The 25,270-nt window shown below is 49.2% G+C and overlaps 1 protein-coding gene across 3 annotated transcripts in view; it reads left to right on the forward strand.

Moving 5' to 3' along the window:
- The window catches only part of NBEAL1 (neurobeachin like 1), a 2,018,929-nt gene that overhangs the window by 1,568,764 nt on the left and 424,895 nt on the right, over positions 1-25,270 (forward strand). For all 3 annotated transcript variants that reach the window (XM_069615520.1, XM_069615521.1, XM_069615522.1), the window contains 2 exons: positions 14,237-14,332; positions 17,488-17,612. In XM_069615520.1, the coding sequence (XP_069471621.1) occupies positions 14,237-14,332; positions 17,488-17,612 (221 nt within the window). The remainder of the gene's footprint in view (positions 1-14,236; positions 14,333-17,487; positions 17,613-25,270) is intronic.

The raw sequence follows: 25,270 nt of genomic DNA on the forward strand, positions 1-25,270 counted from the left end.
AACTGAAGAGAACCAAGCATCTGAGATAAAATCTTCCTCGTACCAGAGGCAGAGATAAGCCCATTGACCACCAGAGAAGGGTCTGGGGCCCCAACAGAAGAGAGCCAATCATCCAAGGAAATAATCCTTGTACCAGTGGCAGAGATAAACCCACTGACTAACAGAGAAGGGTCTGGGACCCTAACATCACTGAAACCGGCATCCAAGGAAATGTTCCTCATTGTAGTGGCAGGGATCAGTCCACTGGAATTCTGAAAAGGACTTGGGCTTTGCTGGTATATCGGGAACCCCATCTGCCCCACATTAGATGCGTTCAGAGTAGCAAGCGTGATCTGTGTCCCCTCATGAATGCCTTTTATACCTGAATCGCCCCCCAAATCCCCTCTTGACCTGAATCCCCATCAGTCGAAAGGACTTACAAAGCAGGATACCCTCCCCTTCTTTCTTGGAGTTCTTATGGGAGTCCCAAAAGTTCCTACCAATCTCTTTACCCTTTATCGGTGATTCCACCCCCTGCCAGTAGTGGGTCTCTTGCAGGAAGAGGATTGCCAGTTTCTGCTTCCGGAACATATTGCTAGTTAGGGATCTCTTGTTCTGGGCGTTCAATGCCTTCACGTTCAGCATACCTACTGCCACCTCAAAATGCCCCTTCTTTACCCTTCGCTGGTTGCCCCTTGTATGTCCTATGAAGTACGTGACCCCTGTTGCGTATGAACTTCGTTGCATGAGATTTCTTTCCTTACCTTCCCCTCCCACCCCTGACCTCCCACCCCTGACCTCCCACCCCCTCCCTTCCCACCCTCCCCTGTCCCAGTCTGAGGCGTTCCATCCTGTGCCCGAGTCATGTTGGGCACATCTGTCGAACCATCAGGGATGTGCCCCCTGCTTTGGGCATCTTATTGAGTAGCCCTTCTGCCCCCACTATCCCCAAACTGTCTGGGGGTGAAGGGGTACCCCCTCCCGACTCTAATTTAAACCAACTCACCCAACTCCTGAAACCCCCCTCCAGTTACTGTGTGCCTCCTACCTACACCTCTCCCTTCCAACTCAGTACCTCAATTTCCGATGTTCAGAACAACTGACCGCCCTGCCAGCAGCCAAAAGGGACCTCCCTGTCAACCCTTTGAACTCCAGTGAAACCCCCGAAAGGGTTCTGGGCTGTCCCTCGGACAACAAGTAGAGCCAATATAGGAAGTTCATTCTCCCCTCTCAAGTATCATCATTCCGCATTGGAGGGGTGTTAAGTTTCTGAAACTTCCAGACTCCTTTTGCCCTGCACTTTTCTCGTGCCGATTCTGGCCCATGGGGCCCTGGTTAGGGTCCAGTCCATGACCACTGCGCTCCGAGGTGAACTTCTCTCGACGGCCCACCAAATCGTCTGTGACCCGTTGTATCTTCTCCTCTGCCACCAGATGATGTTGCTCACCCTCCCATTCGAACGCGAGTGCAAAGGGGAAGCCCCAGTGGTACCTCAACCCCTTCTCTTGAAGCCATCTAGTGAGAACACTGCACTTCTTTTGCCTCAATAACATGTGGGCCCAGAGATCTTGAAAGATAGCCACCCTTGAGTCACCATGTTTCACCTCCTTCATGCGCATCGCTTTTTCGAGGGTCCTCATCTTGTCCCCATAGTAATGCATGCCCGCCAAGACTGAGCGTGGATCACGGGATCCCCCCTCCGGCTTGGTGCACCCTATCTATGGTGACTGTTTCTCCTTCCCTAGAGCCTAGGACCATCCCTATTATTTCTTGTATCTTTTGGTCCAGGCCCGCTGGTGACTCGTCTTCCACCACCTGCAGCCCGAAGAACCTGAGATTGTACCGTCTGTCCCAGTTCTCAATGTCATCCACCTTGAGGTGCATCTCCTCCTCACGTCTCTCCATTTCTATAATGCACGCCTCCATTTGCGTCTCCAGTGGAGGTTTGATTAGCTTCTCCTCTGTCCTCGAGGGCTACCTCCTTAGCCGAGAAGTCCACCAATTTCACCCCCATATCTGTCCTCATTCCTCTGATCTCCAGGATAGTCTGTATATCACTTTTAATAGAACCAAGTTCAGCTGTGGCTGGGGCAAGTCTCCCGTCTCCTTTGTCCTCTGCCATTGTGCCCTTGCCTTGATACTGAAACCGCGCCAAAGCACCCTTCCAGCTCATAGGCGTTCCCAGAGGGGGTTCCATGTGTTAATATCCCCGCAAAAATATTGCGATACAAAAATATCGCCATATTTTTACAGCTATATTGACCCATGGACCCTGCGGGAGCACCCCCGCATTATTTTAAAGTGTGCGGGGGACACCCCCGCATCCCCCACTCCCACAAAATATCCTCCCCAAAAATATCGCCTATGGCGAGACAAACGGCCATATGTACGGCAATATTTTTCGTGGGGATATTTTGAAGGGATACCCCCAAAGGGGTCGTCGGGGGTCCGCAGGCCTGGCTCCGGCTTTGGTTGCCTTGGCTCGTGAATGTCCTTTCTGGTATCAGGTTGCCTGGTACAGCTCAATCTCCCCGGCTCACTCCTACTCCTCGGGGCTGCGCGTCAAGCTGACATGGGGTGGTCCGCTTCAGACGAGGCTGGTGGTTTCCCAGCAACTCAACTGTGTTGCGCTAGGGTCCTGTTAGTCTTCCACTGGGCTGGTTCCTGTCCCGCCCGGGTCCCAGGGCATTTTCCCCAAGGAGGCATCTCTCTGTGTTCCAGTTTCCAGGGCTGGGCCTCAATGTGAGCTCAGGTGTTTGGCAGGAAAGGTATGCCCCATTGTAGGGGAGGCCCCTATAGGCCAGGCCTGCTTCTCCTCCACTACACCAGCCTCCTCGGTCCGCGCTTTTCCCCTGGACAGTGGAGCACTTGGGGGGGGGCCACTTACTGTCCTCTCGGCTCTGTTGTCCCTCACCGCCGCACCCGTGCTCAGGAAGCTCAGCGGATGCCGTGTGGGGTGTCAGATAATCTCATTGACTGTCGTGGAACTCCACGGCCGCCTCTTCGTCAGCTGGGGCCTCTGCCCCTCCCCCTGTCTGGGCTCAGAGGCGCTTGGGTCGCAGTGGCCCCAACGTATCAGCTCTGCAGTTGGGTGTCCCTTCCCAGTGCCTGCTGTGCGCAGCACAGCCCTCCTTTGATGGCGCTGGTGCCGAGTGCAGCCGTCCCTCAGCTGCGTGCTCCGGCACTGCACAATCAAATGGCCCAGAGTATTCAGGGCACACACTACCCACCCACCACGACCTGAAGGCTGGCAGGTAATGCCTCCTCCTTCTCTCTGGTGATGCAGGGCCCAAGCCCGCCGACAATACGAGTCTGGGCTCCCGCCGCACTCCAGTGCCTGCTACTTTGTTCTCGCCTCATTGTCAGGGCGGCCTTCACAGGATGACACAAGGCCAGCGGGGTCCGTCTCGGGCAGGTTCGCCCGAGTTAGCAGCATGGGGGCAACCACGGCTCCACTTTCTGGGTTCCGTTGGACGATTGCAGCTTCCCACGTCTAGGAAGTCGTTCCTGCAAGGGATTAGGTGCTGCAAGACTCCATATCTCTGCGATTACTCAAAGGCTGAGGACGGAGTTCGGCTCTTAGGCAACCGCCTTCCCTGCGCCCTCTGGTGGCCTCACCATCCAGCTTCAGATTTTACTGCATGTTTCTAGTGTTGGGACTCCTCGTGCTTCGCTCCTCAAATTCTTTTTTGCTATTTTCTGAAGAAATCTTCCATCTCTTCCTCAATCATCACGCGGTGACTACGAGCAGCGGTGACCCGTTGTCGGCAAAGATCTTCAATCCACCGTCGGATCTTCAACCCATGGCGCCAACAGGCCACGGCTTAGGCCTAAATCTCGACACCTCGATCAATGCTGATACCACGAAGAAAAGCCTCTTCTGGCCTGTGAAATCTGCGGCCTGAAGAACATCTTCGGCGAGGACCGACACCTCAAGTGCCTTTATTGTCTTCATTCTGACCACGACACAAATGGATGTACCATCAGCCAGTTCTTCTCGTCGAAGTCCAAGATGCATCACCACCAGGGTGTTGGTGGCATGGATCGAGGTAGGGAAGGCCTCTGATGCGGCCTCTGGACAAAGTCATGCGTCGTCTAGGGCCGGCGGTCCTCTGAGCATTCGCCCTCCGGTAAGAAGTTGTCGTGCTCCTTTGAAGATGCTTCCCCTGCAAAGATCCAAAAGAAGGCGAAATCCCACGCTCCATCAGCATCCTCGTCAACGGTCTCCTCTGCTGGCTTGACCAAGTTCTGGAAAGGGTCGGTCTCATCGACTATGTCGATGGATAGCCTGCCAGCTGGTGGGTTACCACCATCCACGAGTAAATCGCTGATACTGTCCATGCACAAATCGTGAAAGAGCAGATCTTCTGAGGACCCGTCACCGGATCAGCCATTGTCGACACGTCAGCGACACAAGCCGCATTGATGACAACTTCGTCCACTAGGAACGTCGCCCCATCAGCGACCACCCCATCGACGAAAAACCTTGTCGACAAGCCACCCGTCGATGAACCCGTCGACAAAGTCGAGAAAAACAAGTCTTCATTCAGCGCCGAAGAGTTTGTGAACGACCATGATCTTTAACTCCACGGCGGTCAGCACGCCCAGGGTCTCTCTGCCTCCTAGATCTCCATCAATGGTCCTGACTACAATCCTGTCGACGACTGCACCTGTTCCTGCTCAGAAGGCTACTGTCATAGCTTCCTTCCAAAGAGGCTCTGATCTGGTGAGAGACTTGCCTCCACCTCTTGACTTCCTGCCCACTCTGTTCTGAGAAGGGACCTGCCTAATGATTTTTATTCGGATCAAGAAGTGGGCCATGGACCCATGCCTCATGAGGGATCTCCGTCCTATGAACCATACCAGCCGTTTAGCCCTCCAAGGGGCTTGAGCCTGGTGACTGCAACGTCTGCACCACCTGCACCTGCACCAAGGCACATGTCCCTGAACATCCTAACCACCCTGCATACATTGGCGCATATTCAGCAGCAGCTCCTATAGCTCTTGATCAAGACAAGTGTCCCCCAGGGCCACCTCGGCATCAGTCGACACCATCTCATAGGGCACCCCTCGGCCAGTGCTTGGGGCCCTGCCCCCTGTGGTAGAGGACCAGTTCACACAGATACTGGCACACAGACTACCAGAACTCACACAGATGAGTATGACTACGTTCCCGCGATGGGGAACTGCCCGATGTCGATGAGCAATCCAGGACTTCACCCCCTGTCGAATTTTGTTCCTTCCAATCGATCGTCTCAAAGGCTGCCAAGGTCTCCAACCTGGTGCAAGAAATGAAGAAGGGCTCCCTTTTTCATTGGTGAGAGTCTGCTAAAAAGACCATTGTGTCGTTCCCGTTGTTGGACGACATATGGGAAGATGGATTGGCAGTCATGAAGGCTCCAAATACCACGCCAGAGAAGCGTGACAGGCTTGAGAATAAATACTTGGTTCCGGATTCGGCACCCAAGTGTCTCAGTCTTCTCCAGACTAGGTGCTGCAACCAGAAAGAGGTAATCAAACCCCTCATCGTTGTCCATGGTGCCTCCAGACCAGGAAGGCAAGAAGCTTGATGTGGCTGGCAAGCGCATCATTACCACAGCTGCATCCACCATCAAAGCCACCAACACCCTCACCATCCTGTCAAGGTACGACTGGGAGTGCCTTGAAACACTTTTGTATAGGCACGTTATAAATGCCATATCATATCATAGCTGTGGTACAAGCTCGGGCTCATCCTTGACGTTCTCCCTGACGACATGAAGGCTGAAGCCTTGGCCCTATTCCAGGAAGGAGAAGTAGTTTCGGACTACACCATCACTGTCACGCTCGACATAGCGGATTCAAGTTTCCACCGGATGTGGAATGGTGTGGCTCTCCATCGCCAAGGTTAGCTGAAGGCCACACATTTCTGCATAGACATGCAGACCAAAGTCATCGACATGCCGTTCGATGGGGACAACCTGTTTGGGAAGGTGGTAGATGACACTCTCCAGGCCATCAAGACAGACAAAGTTCCTAAAATCCCCAAAGTTCACGATGGTCATGTTGCAGTAACGTGCTCGACCAGCTGGAGGAAGGGGATTTTCTGGCGACTTTCGACTTGGAGGACGCATACTTCCACTTCCCCATTAATCGCAAGCACTGGAAGTTCCTACATTTTGTTGTCCAGGTGTGGCATCAGCAGTTCAATGCCCTTCCCTTTGGCTTAAAATTGGCCTGAGGGTGTTCAACAAATGCTTGGCACCGGTAGCTGCAAATCCGCACTGCAAGGGAATTGTGAGGGGTCTGAAATGTGAGGTTGACAACTTTGTAAAGAGTGCAAAGTGTAACGTGGGATGTTTGGATAGTGTCACAGCACCAGCTCTACTTGCTTTAGGGTTTATTAGTAAATGTTGGTCTGTACTCTCTGCATCAGGAGGGGAGAAGACTGCAACACCCTACCAGTCAAATGGGAAAAATCAAAGTACAAATAGAATCTGCCCCCAAGGCGTGCGCTCAGTACCATAAGTATTCCAAAAGACACATTCAAGTTGTATTTATGATTATCGGTTTATTCAAAACCATTTCCATTCCAACCACTTGTTGGATTAACCTAGAACTACCATTTGGTGCACGTGCCCATTGTTTTGCCGATCCTTTGGCTTCCTCTATACTAAGTATTGCGTCCCTCTTTAATTTGCTTTTTTGTTAGTATGTGTAATGTATAGTGAATCAAAACAGGAAGGCTTACTTAGCCCAGAGGTTTCTAGCCTAAAAATACCAATCTGACATCTTTTTGTTAGCATGTTTAATGAATAAGCAAATTAAACAGGGACGCAATACTTAGCCTAGAGGAAGCCAAAGGATTGGTGAAACAATTGGCCCGTGCGCCAAATGGTAGTTGTAGGCTAATCCAACAAGTGGTTAGAATGGAAATGGATTAGAATAAACCGACAGTGTGTCTTTTGGAATACTTATGGTACTGAGCGCACAACTTGGGCGGGAGATTCTATTTGAACTTTGTAAAGAGTTTTCAACTTTAGCCATTTTATTAAATAATCAGGTTGGATAAACGCCTCATTATCCCCACCCTGAAGAGGATTTCCCTGCCTAAAATAAACTAAAGGAAACTCTAACAAAGGGATATATAACCCTCACGCTTATACAACAAGCAAAGCAAAAAGGAAATCTATTGCAGTTCAATTCAACAATACATAACATATGACCTGATTCACAATATGATCAATGGGCCTCATTATAAGTTTGGCGGTAGCCTTGCCGGTAAAACCGGCTGGCTGCCGCCAAATTTCTGAAAATTTCCGGTGCCTGCAAATAGCCAATTACTGGGTCATTACGGCCCTGCCAGACCCTGTAATTGCCCATTTGCGGGCGCCGGAATGGAATGCTCCCCATTCCCATTTGAGTCCCATAGGGCTCAATGGGAATGGGGAGGTGGGATGCACCGGCACCACTCAGAATGGTGCCGGTGCATCCGACATGCTGTGCTCACGGGTGCCGCTCTGCCCGCCAGGTCAGACCTGGCGGGCAGAAAGGCACCCGCGATCACAACTCGTAGTTTGCTGGTCCAGGAACTATGGTACCAGAAAGCTTACCGGTACCGTAATTCCCAGACCGGCAAACTTGTAATGAGGCCCAATTTCTCTTTTCATGACGTGGGTGAGCTTCCCTTCCCCAGATCCAAGTAAGTGTTTTCGCCACAGTTCAAAGAAAACTAGGAAATCCACTGTAACACAAAGTTCCAATACAGTTCTTAAGTTCTTGTACTCAAGTTCACAAAGTTCTGTTGGTTCAGTAAAGCATCTCAAGAAAGTCATAGGTTCTCACTCCTCCTGGAATAAGAACTGTCCACATTTGTAGTAACAACAAACATCTTAGTCAGGATGGTTTTCCCGCCTCCTCCATGGAAGCCCAGTGCTTATGGGGCTGGGCCATTCTTCAATGCATGTCCCTCGTCCCCTTTCACCTTGCAGGCATCAAGAACACCATTGTGGATTCTCTCAGCAGGGAACTGAAGTCCTGCCACAAGTAGGAGCTTCAGCAAGTGTTGCGCCAGTGAGTGATGTCTTCCTCAGATCAAACTCTTTGCCAACTCCAGTGTCAGAAGTTTGCCAGCAGATATCCTCAGCCGACGAGTCTAGGGGATGCCTTCTCATTCCCCTGAGAGGGGCTCTTCCTGAATGCCTTCCCCCCGATTCCACTACTTCTACGTGTGTTCAACACACTCAGACTGATCCTCATTGTGCCGGCGTGGCCGAAGTAGATCTGGTACTCGGACCTTCTCCCTCCATCAGTGGTTCCGGCCATCCAACTGCCTCCACTTACCGACCTCCTCTCTAGAGAAGAAGGATTAATCCTGCACACAACCCAGTGTCACTGAGCCTCACGGCCTGGCTCCTGCAGCCCTAGAATTTGGGCACTATTCACCTGCCATTAGAATGCAATAATATCCTGGCTAAGGCCAGGGCTCCCTTCTATATTGACTTGCCACAGGCATAAGTGGAAGCCCTTCAGTGTGGTGCCAGTCTCTGAGGATCGCGCTGCTGTGCGTATCTGCTCCGCAGCTCCTGCTGTCCCTGCTCTCGCTGGCCAGAGCTGGCTTTCCCATAAATCCATCAAGGTCCACATGGCCACCATATTCCGGTACACACAGGCTCCGGACAAGCTCTCCCTGTGGTCGCACAGGTTCGTTGAGGGTCTCTTCAGGACTTTCCCTCTGGTGAATGCTCCCACCCCCGCTTAGGCCCTGAACATGGTCCTGTCTAAGCTCATAGGGTCTCCGTTTGAACCAATAAAGTGTGTCCCTTTGAAGTTTCTATTGTGGAAGATCGCTTTCCTGGTGGCGATCACCTAGGCCAGGCGGGTGGCGGTTGGGGGGGGTCAGGCCCTCTCCTGTCAGCAGCCGTATTTGCCCTTTCACGCCACTAAAGTGGTTCTGTGAACTCATCCTACCTTCATGCCAAAAGTTCCATCAGACTTTCATCTCAACAAGCCTTTGGTTCTGCCAGTTTTCTTCGTGACCGCTTCTTCACCTACTGAAAGGACATTGCATTTGCCGGACGTTGCTCGTGCCCTGATGTTCTCTGTGGCACGCATGAAAGACTTTCGCATGATATCCCAGCTTTTCATCAATTTTGGAACTGTGGGACATGGCAAGGCCCTCTCTAAGGCTTTCATCTCCAGGTGGCTCTCTGGCTGTATCATGCATTGCCATCATCTGGCCAACAGACCGCTTCCAGGCCAGCCGAGAGCCCACTCCACCAGAACCATCGCAGCGACGACTGCATTCTCTCTGGTGTTCCCCTGTTCGACATCTGCAGGTCTGCTATGTGGAGGTCTACCCACACCTTCATGAAATTATACTGTGTTGACAGTGATTCCAGGGAGGAGAACCGGGTCGACCAAGCGGTGCTACACAACCTGTTTGTTTGAGGTGAGTATGCTCCAGGGGTAAGTGTATTGCTTCTGTGAGCCGTGCCACTTCCCGTGGTTGTGTATATGTCTGCTGTATCCCCATCGTCAGGCTGGGAATCCTTGGTAAAAAGAAACTTAAACTGCTCATCTCCTTTATAGCCTATAAGTGTCCTTTTGGCCATACTGCCCCGCACCAATGGCACTCCTCCTAATCTCCACCCCTGGTGGCCATCTAGATTTGGTGGTGCACATAAAGTAGCAGTATGAACCAAGAAGAGCCAGAGAGGTGAAGGAGGAAGGGTTCACATGTGAATCCATGCAGGACCAATGCTGGGGAACAAGAGTTACAGGTAAGTAACTTGCACCTTCTCCAGCATGGTGTCTTGCATGAATTCACATGATCATTAACAAGGGTTACAATTAAGCAACTTGTACCTTATGGTTGCTGGAGAACCAGATCTCTGCTTCCGCTGTACATCTGGCAGGAGTGGAGAACAGACTAGTGGACGGACGGTCTGAGAAGCAGAGTACGGTCTCACACGAGTGGGAAGTGTGCCAGGAAATTCTCAAGGAGATCTTCTCTCAGTGGTGTACCCCTACAGTAGATCTCCACACCCACTCCCTCCTTTCCTGCAGCTCTCTGGCCGGCCTCCCTTGGCCCTCTTCCTGCCCCTACCTGCAAAGCTAAAAACCTCGGGGTCATCTTCGACTCCACACTCTCCTTTTCTCCTCACATTTCTGACGTCTCTAAGAAGTCACACTACCAGCTGCACCTCCTCAGAGGTATTCTTCCCTTCCTCTCCTTCCCCCAGAAGCTCACTGTCTCCCGAGCCCTGGTTCTCTCAAGGCTGGACTACTGTAACAGCCTCTATCTTAATCTGCCTGCCTCCACTCTCCGCCCTCTGCAACTTATCCAGAACAGAACTGCGAGACTTGTCCTTGGCCTCAAGCCCAGGGACCGTATCTCTCCAGGACTGAAATCTCTTCACTGGCTCCCAGTGGCTGCGAGGATTAAGTTCAAAACCCTCTGCATTGTCCACAAGGCCTTCTGGGGCCTGGGGCCACAATACCTTCAACTCTCTCTTCCTAAATATCTGCCTTCACGAGCCCTTCGCTCATCCGTCTCCAACTCCCTCATGGTCAGCCGCTTCTCGAAGCAACGAGCTGGGGGTAGATCTCTCTCCGCAGCAGGGGCCTCCCTCTGGAACAGCCTTCCTGCCTCCCTGAAACTTGAGGAGAACCATCTCCGGTTCCGGAAGCACCTCAAAACCTTCCTCTTCGCTTCTGCCTTCTCTCTCCCTCTCCCCTGCTAAACCTGCTAAACTCCCCACTGAAGTTTGCACTAAACCTGCATCTGGGCCACTCTGTGACCTCGGTCCAGGGCCCAGCCACTCTCCACTTGCACTGCCTCCCTGGCTCCCCCTGCACTGTGGGACTGTCACTGCATCCCTACAGCCCCCTTCCCAGCACTTGCTCTGCACTTACCTCGCACTTGCCACCAGCTGGCCCTTTTATTATTATTTATTATTTTATTACGCTACTTACCTTGTATTGCACTTTCCCCCCCACCTCCTCCCCCTGCACTTTCTCCTTTTCCCCTTACCTCTGCACTTGCGCGATCTGAATGACACCTGGCCTAGTAGGATCGTTTGTCTGTCTTCCCCTTGTTTCCCCCCCTCCCTGCCTCGTCGCGCCTTGAAACACTTGTGTATAGGCGCGTTACAAATACCATATCATATCATATCTGTTGCCACAAGCTCCAACAAGAAGTGCCGACAGCTTTGCTTGAGGAAATTCCCAGTGAGAGGTGCACTAGGGGACGCATTCCTAGTGGAGTGAGTCTTCAGAGTCTTCAACCTCTACTATGCTTTCCCTCCAGTACCTGCCATCCCATTTGTTCTCAGGAGGTTGAGGAGGTTTTGAGCCACCATAATCTTGATCGCCCCGGATTGAACGAGGAGCACATGTTACTAGAACTCTTGGAATGGACCATCTGCCCACCTCTACAGTTGCCTTGACCACAGGATCTCCTATCCCAGTCGGAAGGTGAGTTACTACACCGGAAACTGGAATCCCTCAACCTACATGCGTGGCTCTTGGGAGGATGAGATATAATGACTGGGACCTCTCAAAAGCGGTATTTTAAGTGCTACTGGCTGCACGGAGACAATCTACCAGATCTATGTACGTGTTCAGATGGAGAAGATTTGAGGTGTGATGCAGGGCACGCAGGATAGAACCTATCGCTTTTCCCACCACTACAGTGATGGAGTGCCATCTGTCACTGGCCTCCTCAGGCCTTCAGGTTGGTACAGTCAAAGGCTACTTTGCTGCTTTGTCTGTTTTTAAGAGGTCTCTGGATCAAGGATCCTTCTTCATGATCCCGGTTAGGACCCAGTTACTGAAGGGCCTTGTAAATACGTTTCTGCCTACCCCGTTCGTGGTGTCGGACTGGGACTTAAACTTGGTTCTTGCATTTTTTATGGCAGCGCCCTTTGAGCCAATGCATTCATGTCCTGTCGGGTTGCTTACCTTCAAGCCTGGATTCCTGCCTAAGTTGGTCTCTGAATTCCACGTGTCGCAGAGCATCGACTTGCTGGGTTTTACCCTTCTCTGCATCCTTCCAATGATTAGGAGAGGCTGCACTGGTTGGACCCTAAAAGGGCTCACGGCTTTTATGTGGCAAGTATGACGGAATTCAGCCGCGAAGACCAATTCTTTGTGACTTTCTCTTTGTCCAGAATGGGTTTGCATGTGTCAAAACAGACAATCTCTCGATGGATAGCTCTGCATTGTAGTGTGTGATCAGACGGCAGGGAAAGATTTGCCACCAAGCATCAGGGCACATTTCACCAGGGGCATGTCAGCCGCCTCTGCTTTACAAAGGGGCGTTCCAGAGAAGGACATTTTTTCCGGGCAGCGACGTGATGGTCGCTCCACACACTCACCAAGCATTACTGCCTGGATGTAGCACATGTTTCGGATGCCCGTTTCGGTAGGGCAGTTTTGCAGAGCTTCCTTGTTTAAGAGCTTTCATCCCACCTCCACTGTCTGTACTGCTTTGGGAGTCTATTTGATGAGGAATCTGCAGGAGAATGCAATCCATTGAAGGAGAAATTACTTACAGGTAATGTTCTTTCTATGGCTTCTTCTCCCCCAGATTCCTCATCACCCTCCCATCCGGCCCCACTATGAAAGAGGTCTGCAGTCTATATGTGGTTATCCCCTTCTTGTAGGCGAGGTTTTGAATAGTTGTGATTTAGGCTCTGATGAGGCCTTCTTTGGTAACACAGGTGTTTGGTGTAATCGTGTTCCTCATTTGAAAAAGAAATAAAAAGTTTTTTTGTTTGGCTGTTTTCAGCCTGAATCCTTGGATTCTTCCTCCGCTGCTCATGAGTTTGTGGGGGGGAAAAGGTGGGGAACTCGGGTGCGGCGGCGTAGTGATGTCATGTCCAAAGCCAACGAGTGGCATACGATTTCAAGAGGGATCGACAGTTGAGTTGTACTACACCCCCTATCTAAAAAGTTTCAGAGAAGCTAACGCTGGAATGGATATCTATCTGAGGAATCTGCGAGAGAAGAATCCATAGAAAGAACATTACAGGGAAGTAATTTCTCCTTCTGTGATCAATGAAGTGATCATGTAAGAGGTAAAACCTGACTTGGTCTTCATTGAAAAGATAACTACTACACAGAAGCATTTCCTTTCTGGAAGCAAAAGGCGCCATTCGAAACCAGAATACACAAAGTAGCATTCTACATGCTGCAGGCAGCTGCTATGAGGTCTGCCAGATGTTACGGCAGTGATTCAGCATTTGTTCTGCTTCTGCCGGAGACTCCTCTGACCAGAGGGAAGTAGATAAGGCTGGGTGCCCTACCTCTGGGCCTGGTTGAGCTTGGCAGAAAGCCTGTCACAGTGACCGGTTTGCTACCATGCTTGGCATGGTGCTTACTGTATATAGCAGCAGGGCTATTCTTGGCAGAATGCCTGCCATTGTAATAGGCCTGCTGTACTACTGAGCAAGGCACTGCTCCCTGACACTTATACTTTGCAGTAGGCCTGTTATTGTGACAAGTCTACTGCAGGTCACTGCAATGCTCACTGACAGAGCAGGAGCTAGCTTTGGACCTGCCACTGTGACAAATTTGGGGATGATCCTCTCTCAGGGAGCAACACTGCACTGATTTGAAGGAGTCTGGCAAATGTAGTAGAGTGAGCAGTATCTGTTGCCATGAGACATATGGGTGAGGGGTATAGGTTCTTTGTATATTGTCTATCGTCCCCCATATGACTCTTTGTACTCTCCCTGAAGTGCTGGTCCAGATGGACAGCTTATGATGTGGGAAAGGGAAAATTGATTAACTGTGGGGTACTGGGGTCCATAAACAACATATGTTTGTTAAATGGGAGGTATCCACTAATGGTTGTTTTCCACATCAAGGTTCCTAGTCACATCATACAAAACTCAAGCTTTGCTCTTGTTTGTTGACATTTGGAAGTACTACGTGAAAATATTCTCATTGTTAATGCGTAGTAAGGTAACATTCTATATACACACCTTTTTGTCCCAGTGCAGAGATTAGTGGCAGTTGCATAAACCTCATTCTGTCTATAGTTGAGCAAATCCATTTTCACACTCTTTTGAAGTGAGCACCATGACCTAAAGCACATCAAGATACGCTTTATGAATACAATCAGGACGGATTTCTTACTTAATTATGCATCCCATTTTCTAGGACTTTTGTTCATGGTATATCAGTAAAACACTGAAAAAGCTGACATTTGTTAACTAGGATGGCTTGTTTGGTTTATTTTGTATATTACTTTTGTCTTTTCTTTCTGCAGAAATGGGTGAACAGAGACATTTCAAACTTTGACTATCTCATTCAACTGAACACAATAGCTGGAAGAACATATAACGACCTTGCACAGTACCCTGTGGTAATTGAATTGTTGTCATTTTTGTAACTCTATCATTTGCTATGTCTAAATTGTACATGAAGGAGTAGCTTGGAAATGGAAAGATGACCTGTCTGAGTGGGCTGACCGCTCCTTGCCTCTACCTCTCAACTTCTGCTCCTCTGAGACTTGAACATCACCTGCATGCTACCAGCCCTTCTTCAGGACTCTTTCGCAACCTCTGCGATTCTCTCTCTATTCTTCCCTCTGGCCCAACTCGCTCTGCAGGGTACACCTTGGATGTTCTGATCTCCTCAGACCTCCCCTTCTCTAACTCTCTCACCACTTCTCTCTCTTGGAGTGATCACTTTCTCCTTTCTTCCCATCTCTCTCTCTCTCTCTATTCCCCGCAGGTCAAGCCGACTCCAGCACTGTCACCTACATTCTCGGTCATCCGACCCATGAAGTGTGTGTCAGTTGAGGCTTTCGCCGCTACTTTCTCTCCTCCTCCTGCAAATTTGGCTGACTCACACCCTGACACAGCTCTCTTTACGCTTCATCTCTCTAACACTCTGGACGTCCTTGCCCCTGTCATGAGGATCCGCTTGAAGCCCAATTCCAAGGGCAACTCTTGGTACGATTCCGACATTGCCTCCCTTAAACGCAAGTGGAGGGTATTGGGCGCACCCCTTGACAAACTGGCCTGCTGCCTGCTCCAAAGGCAGTACAGACGCTCTGTCCTCTCTATGAAGAGAGCCTAAATCCAAGCCTGAATCTCTGTTGCTTTTAACAACTCGGCCGAACTTTTCAAAATCTGCAAGTAGCTGGCCAATCCTGCTGCAGTCTCTACCCCTCCTATTCCCTCAGAAGCCCTCTGCACAGCCTCAGCCTCTCATTTCACTACTAAAACTCGGGACATCCTGTCCACCCTCTCTTTCTCTACCCCCTCTTTCTCCTCCTCTACCATTCCTGGCCTGCCTGAGGCCATCTCTCCTCCTCCTTTCCCCTGTTCACCCCAGGCAAGTCCGATCTATGAATGTCTTGTCAAAGCAGGTTCTCCCTTGCTCATTCAGAACAATCAAGGACCACATCGACACCCCTGCTCCAGCCTTGGCCAATTTCTGCAATCACTACTTTGCCACTGGAACTTTCCCCTCCCCCTTAAGCACTCTCTTGTGCACCCCCTTCTAAACAAGCCCTCAGCTTATCTTTCCTCTCCGGCTAACTATCTCCATCACACCTTTCCTGTGCAAACTCTTTGAAAAGTTGGCCACTGCCCATTAATCTACATACTGAATCTGTTATTTGCCTCCATGACCACCAGTCTGGTTTTGGAGATGCCAGAAGCACAGAAACTGCTCTCCCGAACACCTGTGAAGACCTGCTCTCCAATCCTGACTCTAATCTCCCTTCTGTCCTCATTCTCCTCAATTTAGCCCTTTGCTTTTGACACGGTCAACCATGCCATCCTGCTCAATTGTCTCCATGACAACCTTGGTATTACTATAATCAGGCCCTGGCCTGGTTAACCTCCTTTCTCGCCAACCAACCATCTCCGGTCCAACTTGTCTTTTTCCTCTCTTCTATTTCTCTCTCTACTTGTGGTGTTCCCCAGGGGTCTAACCTCTCTCCCTGACTCTTCAACCACTACCTGTTACATCTTGCCCACTGCATTGCTACTTTCTGCTCAAATGTTCAATGTTATGCGGATGACACTTAGTTCTTTTTCAGGCTCCCCTCAGCCAGCTCTGCTTTTTCTCTCATGTCAGGCCACCTTTCAGGAATGGTGTGCTGCCAATGATCTCTGCCTTAATGCCATTAAGTGTCTCTCTCTCTCTCTCTCTCTCTCTCTCTCTCTCTCTCTTTTCTCCCCCCCCCCACTCTGGGCCCTCTTCATGCTCCTTCCTGTGAGGCTAAGAACCTTGATGTCATCTTCGACTCCACCCTCTCCTTTTCTCCTCACACCTCTGACGTCTCTAAGAAGTCAAACTATAAGATGCACCTCCTCAGAGGTCTTCTTCCTTTTCTCACTTTCCCCCAGATGCTCACTGTCTCCAGAGTTCTGGTCCTCTGTAGGCTGGACAATTGCAACAGCCTTTTTCTACATCTTCCTGCCTCTACTCTTCGACCTTTACAACTTATCCAGAACAGGACTGCAAGACTTGTCCTTGGCCTCAAGCCCAGTGATCGTATCTCTCCAGCTCTGAAATCTCTTCACTGGCTCCCTGTGGCTGCAAGGATCAACTTCAAGACCCTCTGAATCATCCACAAGGCTTTCTGGGGCCTGGGACCGCTCCACCTCGGACTTTCTCTTCCAAAACATCTTCCTTCTCGAGCTCTCCACTCATCCACCTCCAACTCTCTGAGGGTCAGATGCTTCTCCAAGCAGAGAGTTGGGGGCAGATCGATCTCCTCGGCTGGAGCCTCCCTCTGGAACAGCCTCCCTGCCTCTCACAAACTTGAGCAGAACCACCTCTGGTTCCAGAAGCAACGCAAGACCTTCCTTTTCACTTCGACTTTCTCTCTTCCTCTCCCCTGCTGATGCACCTGACTGCTCTGCGCACTGGTCACCTGGTCACCCTCTGAACTCTGGCCCAGGCTCCTGCATGTTCAGTTGCCCTTGCACTGCCTCCGGGCTCCCCAGCACTTTAGGGTCTGTATCTGCAACCCTATAGTCCCTTCTCTCTGCACTTATGAGCCACCTGCTAACTGCACTTGTGAGTTAACTGCACTTCACCATTTCACTACCCCCTGGCACTTCTCCCCTTCCCTCTTCCCTGCACTTTCATGATCTGAATGACACAAGGCCTAGTAAGATCGTTATTTTGACCTCCCTTTGTGTCCCTCTCCTTGTCTTGTTGCGCCTTCAAATACTTGTGTACAGGCACGCTTAAATGCCACATCATATTATAAACAAATGAATCCAGAAAAGTAGAGCTTCTCTATTGTGGGCAATGTAACATATTATTTTCTATATACATATCAATTTAGAGGTGATGTGATTGCATTTGCATTTAACATGTATGAACTTTTTGCATATGAAGCTATTATGCACAGGTTAATGGGAGAACGGATGTACAAAATATGTAGTGTTGTCTATCATGCTTAGAACAAAATTAGGGAGTGTTATTTCATGAGAAATCGAACATTTTAGAGACACAGGTAAATGCATTCTAGTTGTTTATCATTGGTTTTAGTTTCCTTGGGTGCTGCGTGATTACACTTCTGAAGAGTTGGACCTCAGCAACCCAGCCATGTTCAGAGACCTCGCCAAACCCATTGGAGTAGTCAATGAAAAGAATGCTAGAGCTGTACGAGAAAAGTAAGTGCATTTTTTTTTGTTTGTTAACTGTTCTCTTTTAGATATTTCATGCCATACCGTAGACTTTGCGTCCATCACCAGTTCATTATTCCATTGTAAATATACCCATATAAATCAATGTTCTTACATATTAGCCTCTTTTTACATTTTACCAGTGGGATACCTGCCATAGGGACAGTATTGTGAAAGAAAGCTAAGCTTTTAAGCGGTGGAAAGGCTAATCTTAGATTCCTTGTTGGTTAGCTCTGTCCAGAGCCAGGCTCTAGCGGTTTCCTCTCCATCTTGTTTTTGCTGCCTTTCTGAGGAATTGAAGTGTTTTCTCTTTTGGAGAAGACTTTTCTCTATTTAAGGTCCCTCAATAGCACTTTTTTGGTGCAAATCTAAAAGCGGTCTACTCCAGCCTGGCTCTAACTCAGTGTTGTTCGTCAGTGCATTTAAATTACAGAAGGTGTTTAAAAAATGTATTTTTTGAAAACACATCATCCCAATTTCTGATCCCCACAATGTAAGTGTATCATGTCCATGTAAAGGGTATCGAAAGATGCCTTTTCAGTTCTCAGGTGAACTCTTCTTTCGCAAGCATCCCTTGGATGAGTTCAGGGATCTCCTTCTAGAAAGTCCAAAAAGTCAGGTTTTAATTTCAGAAGTCAGCCTCTTGGTTTTTGATTATATTCTGCTAAGGTCACAAACTCAAGTGCTCCCATTGAAATGAAAATCTGGACTATAGAAATCCCTCTACGGGGGTTGATATGGCTTAAAAATCAATAGGTTTTTGCCCAAATGGCATGTAGATGGCCCCATCCTGGTTAAGCGCTACCTTGCTACATGTGGTCACTGCGCTCCTCCCTTCTCAAGCATAGGGCTGCGTCAGCAGAGCTAAAACAATACAATCACACCTAATTGCCCACTTTGACACTTTCTGTAGCATGTTCCACAATGTACATCATTGCAAACTGATCGCTGGTCACTAGCCAATCACATCTGCACAGCTCATGTTCAGCTGCAGGTCATATAGTTCACTTGAGTTGGGTGCTTGCTGCACATCATAGTTTTTCATTCTTGGGAGGTTGATAATGTGTGTACCATTGCAAGGACTCTATAAAAACAAGGTGTTATCAGTCAAGTGTGTGTTATCAGGGAGCAGGCACAGTGACTTAGTATTTTTATGATTGAGAGCAAAGTGTTTAAGAGAGAACACCAGCCTGCACTCTCATGCTGCCCCTGCCGCCAGTGGCTTGCCAGTTTGCCCTATATATATTGCATACCACCCTTGAAACACGGGTTGCTTTGCAGATTTTGAGCCTTATTACATGGTATCTCGGTGGTAAATCCACTGAGATACCACCAAATGGATTTACCGCTACCGCCACTATGTCTGTCAGTGACAGTGTTAGTCCCCATTTATGGGAATTTTGGCGGAATTACCATTGGTGTTAATTCCACCAAAGTGCGCCGTTTCGGGCAGCCAGGTGGCAGAATGTTTCCTCCACCTTACCTCCAAACCCATAGTTCCTGGGGTGCGGTAATGCGGCATTAATGCAGTGGTAACTTTGTTACCACTGCATTACCATCGTTTATGGCCACAGTGCCAAACTCATAATGAGGCCCATTGTTTCTGCTTGGGTCTCCTGTTTTTGCTCAGTTGTTTGTACAGTCTGATGCTATTGTTAAACCAGCACTGCACCGTCTTTCCACTGTGGGGACAGCATTGCACAAGCCCTGAAAAGTACCACCAGATCCTTTGATGGAAGTGGAGCTGGAGCAAAATTCCTCTTCGTTTTATGGCAACTCATTACGAAAAACATGGAGAACAGGTCTCCTTACAGGAAGAGGATGAATGATCATAGTTTTTGGTGTTACAACATGCAATAGATTTAACCAAAACACACACCCCTTCACATCGATGACACCTCAAACACTGCGGCTACTTCAGCCATTGGTGAGATTTTCACGATATCACGTGATCTGTGCTTATCAGCACGTCCTGCAGAAGTACTGAGTACCTTTTTTTATAACCGCGCATTTTACAGATTCTGGCGTCACACTCCATGAGCCGACTTTTATGTCCTCTCAGAAGATGTTTATGTGGATGGTTGAAGAACCTGAGGGCGTGCTCACTTCCTTTTCCACAACATCCTCTGCTCAGGTGGCCAGGGAAGGGCCATCGTTCCTGGATCCCGACCCTGGGGGTGGAGATGTGAGGGAGGATCACCTGCGTATCCCTTGTTCCCTTTTTCCAAGATAACCCTATAACGAACCACCAATATAGGGTTACTATGAAAAGGGTAAAGAAGAGGATGTCCTCAGACGAGACACGGTATCCCCCTTTTCCTTGTGAGAACCAACCTCCCCCTACCTTTTATAGGCTTTTGTAAATCTTTTCCCCTCATTTCCCCTCATTCTTACCACTATAGTACTTGGACGAGGAAGAGGCGAATAGGAGTATCGCACACTAGTATGTCATTTCACCACTCTAGTAGTGAGACAAGGAAGAGAGGCCTGCATATTGGTGTAAGGGTCAGGTGCATGTCCTGAGAACTCCACTAACTATGGTCAAGCAATTGGGCCTGAGGACTCACACCTATAACCTGCTAAATGGTTGCAGGTTCATAAAAGATGGGGCCAACAAGAAGAATTGAGAGACTAGCAGGAGAGAAGCCGGGACCAGCGTTGCAGGCCTGAGGGGAGAGGAATCCTGTGGAGAAAAAGACCACTGAGGAGGGTCCTGCCGGGAAGCCAGGACGCCAGCAAGAACCCAGAAGAAACTGTGGCACAGAGGCCCGGGTGGGCCGTGAGAGGGTCACAGTGGTGGGAGCCTCACTGGTCGGTTGCCCGCAGCCGGAGCTGCAGGACATGGTAGAAATCTGATTGCTGCAAGCTACCGTCAGTGTCCGTGAGAGGTGAGCAGAGCCGCCGGCAACTCACAGAAAGAAGACATAATTTGGAAGCGGGGCTCGCATTACAAAGAAGACGTGTATTGGGAGCAGAAACAGAGAAAAGCAGCCACCCAGAGGAGCTGCCAGAGACCAGTGAGTGCACAAAAGGGAACACTCATCCTGGGGCGCTCCTGGGGGCTACTAAAGGACAAAAGCAGTTGCCAAACGAACGAAATGAGATGTGCAAGATAAAGTGAACCCAACGTGACGGGTTGTAATGATCAAAACGAAAAAGAGGAGCTAAGAGTGAAAGAATAAGAATAAGAATTATGAACTATTGAATAGTGAACTAAAGGAAAGCTTTTAATAAGCCTATGAATGCTAGGCAAGCTTGTGGGAAGAACATGTGATATATATTGAAAAGCAAAGTATAATCACATACGCCACTTGACGAGCTGTAGCAACGTAGCAACGTGCTCCATGCACACCTCTGTACTAAGTTTGCACATCTATTACGAGCGTCCTGACTTTAATCAACTGAGCCGACTGCATATTTGAGCCCCTAGTCGCTACCTATTCGCGGTTGCTTACCACCAAGTGATCGCACCATTTCAGTGCCTTATTTGCTTGCATTGCCTATGTCTGGTCTCATTGCCGCCCAGCCCATACCTTCCCATTGCATGACCACGGCACTGCTTTCATTTGCGGCTTTGTTCGCCTGTGCTTGCCTTGAAATTACTATGCTGCCAACCCCATGCTCGCTTTTGAAATGATTGAGCTCTTGCTCAGAACCGCAACGTGGACCCACTTGTTAGCTCCATGATATATGCTACTCTGCCTGCCTGATACGCTCATTGTGTATTCCCTAATTTGCTGCGCCACACCTTGATCTATGCCTGCATATGTTGCACCGCTCCGCATAAGTCATGTCCACATGATCTAAGCTAACTCCAGGGTACCTACCTTACTCTGCCGTGCCTTTCAACTTGACATTTACCTGATCTGCCAATACTTGCTGCCAACACTAGAATGTCTTCTCTGCCTGAATTGTTGCACCGTTACAATAAGATCACGCTTCTTGCATTCTGCATTGTTCCCTGCCTAACATGCTAATGTATATGCAAGCTTTGGTATTTGCTTTGCCTGTGTACCCTGATCTGACGCACCCCCATTGCTTGACTCTGAATAAGTAGACTTAACCTGTCTTAAACTCATTAGTCTGCATTGCTCGTACAGAGCACGCACTGCCTAGCCAAATAGTGCCTGTAACGCTTACCTATAACTGCCTCACAGACCAGGCGGCCCTTCCTCTCTAATCTCGGTAACATGCTACCACGCTGGTCCTCCCTAAGGTCACTGCTCTCCTCATTACAAGTATTACTATCAGTGTGGTCAATTACCAGGTCGTCACACCTACCACCTCCCAATTTAGCTGCACCTAGCTCCTTGCACACCTCATCCATTGCCACCTCTCACAGATCTCCTGATACCTACCAAAGTACTGCACCTCAATACCACAACATCTACCTCAACGATCCGGCCCTATGGCTCGGCCATTTCGCCAAAAAACCCTCACCCAACCAACCATGTCCTATCACTTATGGGTAAGAAGGGACACCCCATGTACCTGAGCCCATACCTCAAAACTCATACGCACAACCCGCCTCTACAAACGGCCACCTCACCCACGCCCCATCACCCTCAAACCATCACAGCTTCATCAAGCAACGTTGGTTTAATTAAAGCTGCCCTGATTAAGGCAAGATCCCTAGCTGCGCACGCTCTGGACATTGCTGATCTTATCAAAACTCAGGAACTCGACTTCATCGCCATCTCCGAGACCTGGCTGCACGCGGCTTCCAGCCCGGCACTCTCATTGGCCATCCCCACTGATTACTCCATCATCAAATGTGATCGCACCTCGAGAGGTGGAGGAATTGCGTTCATCGCTAGAAACTCATTAGGACTTAGAACCATCCCAAGCACTGAGGTGGAAACTGCAGAGTTACTCTCTGTCAAGCTCGGACTCTCAGCTAACCAAACGGCTACCATCGACCTAATATACAGATCCCCTTGTCCACCCACATCCTTTGTAGATGATATCTCTACGTTAGTACTCAACAATGCTAAATCCAACTTCCAAACCATCATTCTTGGCGACCTCAATCTAGGACACCAAGACCCTAATGATCCTGCGGCCCTCGACCTAGCTAATACCTTAACAGATTTAGGTTTCACTCACCACATACAGTAACCCACCCACATTAAAGGGCGGTCCCTTGACTGGCTTAGTGACACCAATTGGAATATTAGCGTAATCTCCAACGCCCCTTGCTTGTGGTCTGACCACCATGTCATCACTTTCAGCATCGAAGCAGCCCCACCACCCAGGCCTTTGGTCGCCCCAGCCACCCTCACTAGACATAAAAAGAACATTACGACAGAAAAACTACTCCCCCTTATCCTTCCCACACTAAATAATGCTCCTGACACTTGCTCAGACCCCACCAACCTAGCCGACATGTATAACCAGTCACTGCTTGCAGCCATCAACTCTATCGCCCGCTCAAACTGAGGAAACCCAAACAACGAGCACACCTTAACTCGTGGTTTACTCCCCAGCTTAGAGTGTTATGCAAAGAGAAACGCACAGCAGAGTCACGCTGGAGAAGTCACCACTCCGACGCCAACAAGGACAGTCTTCTGATAGCCACCCTTAACTATAAAGAAGATGTACTCCAGGCAAAAAAGATTCTTTTAATAACCACATTATGTCAGCCCAGTCCAATACTAAGGAACTCTTTAATATCCTTAAGGAACTCGAGATACCTGCAGCTCCCCCTGACTCTTGCTCCAAAGACAACACTTGGTGCACCAATTTTCAGTTAGCACTCCTGGGTAAAATTGCTACCCTCCAATCTAAAATCAGGGACAAACAGAAATCCCTACAGCTTGACCATCTACCGACCACACCTACACTTAATACACATTTAACCTATCCGCATAAACCTTTCTCCTTCTCCCCACTCACTACTCTCGAAGTAGAAAACATCATAAACAATTTAAAACCTTCCAATTGCCAAGGCAACCCGTGCCCAGCACCTATTATCAAGGAAGCATCTCATGAGCTAGCCCCGTTCATTACAGCATTCATAAATGCTTCTTTCAAGACGGGTATTGTCCCCGACAACCTAAAGGATGCATGGGTTATCCTACTCCTCAAAAAGCCCTCCCTTGACCCTAATATCCCAACTAACTTCAGACCTATCACTACAGTCCCATTCCTGCTCAAGATCCTGGACCGCGCAGCCTACCTGCAGATTCAGGATTACCTCGAACTAAACAATCTCCTGGGCTTAAGACAATCAGGGTTCCGCCCTAAACATGGCACGGAGTCAGCTCTGATCAACTTGAAAACTCAGATGGAGTCACTGAAGGACAATGGGAAGCTTCCTCTTCTCCTTCTCCTCGATCTCTCTGCGGCTTTTGATCTGGTCAACTACCAAATACTCTGCCAGCATCTCAAATCCGCAGCCCACATCTCCGACTCTGCCAATGCCTGGATCCACTCATTCCTGCGCAATTGATCCATGAGGGTCTTCTCACCGCTGGCATCAGCGGATCCCTCCCCTATTCACTGTGGCGTTCCTCAAGGCTCGTGTGTATCCCCTACGTTGTATAACGTATTCACCAAGCCCCTCTTCGATGTTCTTGACTATCTGGGTGTCTCCTACACTAACTACGCGGACCACACCCAGATACTCATCCCTATCACAGGAGACTACACAGCTGACACCAAACCCCTTAACGATGTTTACTCGGTGATCCAGGCCTGGATGGCACAGCACGAACTTTGCCTTAACGATGATAAGACTGAGCTCTTTTAGGATCAAATCATCGGCTCAACAAACTAGACCAAACCTACAAGTCCTTCATTATTGACGGCAATGACATTAAAGTCTCCAAAGATACTAAGACGCTAGGGGTCTATCTTGACTCCTCGCTTTCTCTGAACAGACAAATAAATGCAGTTAGGTCAGCTTCGGCCTATACCTGCAAACTAATCACTGCCTGTAGACCCTTCCTAAACTCCACCAACTGTATCACACTCGCCAGAACTCTTGTTATGGCCAAAATCGACTACTGTAGTGCTCTCTACCTAGGGACCAGTCAGTCTAACCTTAATAAATTGCAAACTGTACAAAATAATGCCTTAAGGGCAGCCTTAAACTTCCCGAGACACTCTCATATCTGCTCCGTCAGATCAGACTTACGCTGGCTCCCGGTAAAACAGAGAATTGCCCTGAAAACCCTAGCTTTGACTCACAAATGTCTGAGCAACAACGCCCCACCTTACCTGTCCGCTCGCTTCTTACACCACACCTCCACTCGACCTACCAGAGCAGCCCAAACTCACAGCCTCATCGTGCCTAGATGCAAACTCCAAAAAGCTGGTGGGGTGAGCTTCCCCGTCCTGGCCTCCAAACTCTGGAACACCTTGCCCACACCTATCAGAATTGAACCATCATTCCACTCCTTCAAGAACAATGCTAAAACATGGCTGCTCTCCCAAGACTCATGAGACCTTGACACAGTCCAGACTCCATTTGGGGTACAGGTCTGAAAATACATTTTCTCTCTGCTCTGTCCCTGTATTATACGCTGTTAATGGTACCCTTCGGTACATGTATATATGCTGTATATTTTTGTAACTTCTGTAACTACTGCTTTTTGTAACATGTTTAAGAGTATGCGCCCGGTTGCCCCTGGGCCTGGTTTTTT

The sequence above is a fragment of the Ambystoma mexicanum genome, chromosome 9 (genome assembly GCF_040938575.1).
Source record: "Ambystoma mexicanum isolate Mex_15411 chromosome 9, UKY_AmexF1_1, whole genome shotgun sequence".
NCBI lineage: Eukaryota > Metazoa > Chordata > Amphibia > Caudata > Ambystomatidae > Ambystoma > Ambystoma mexicanum.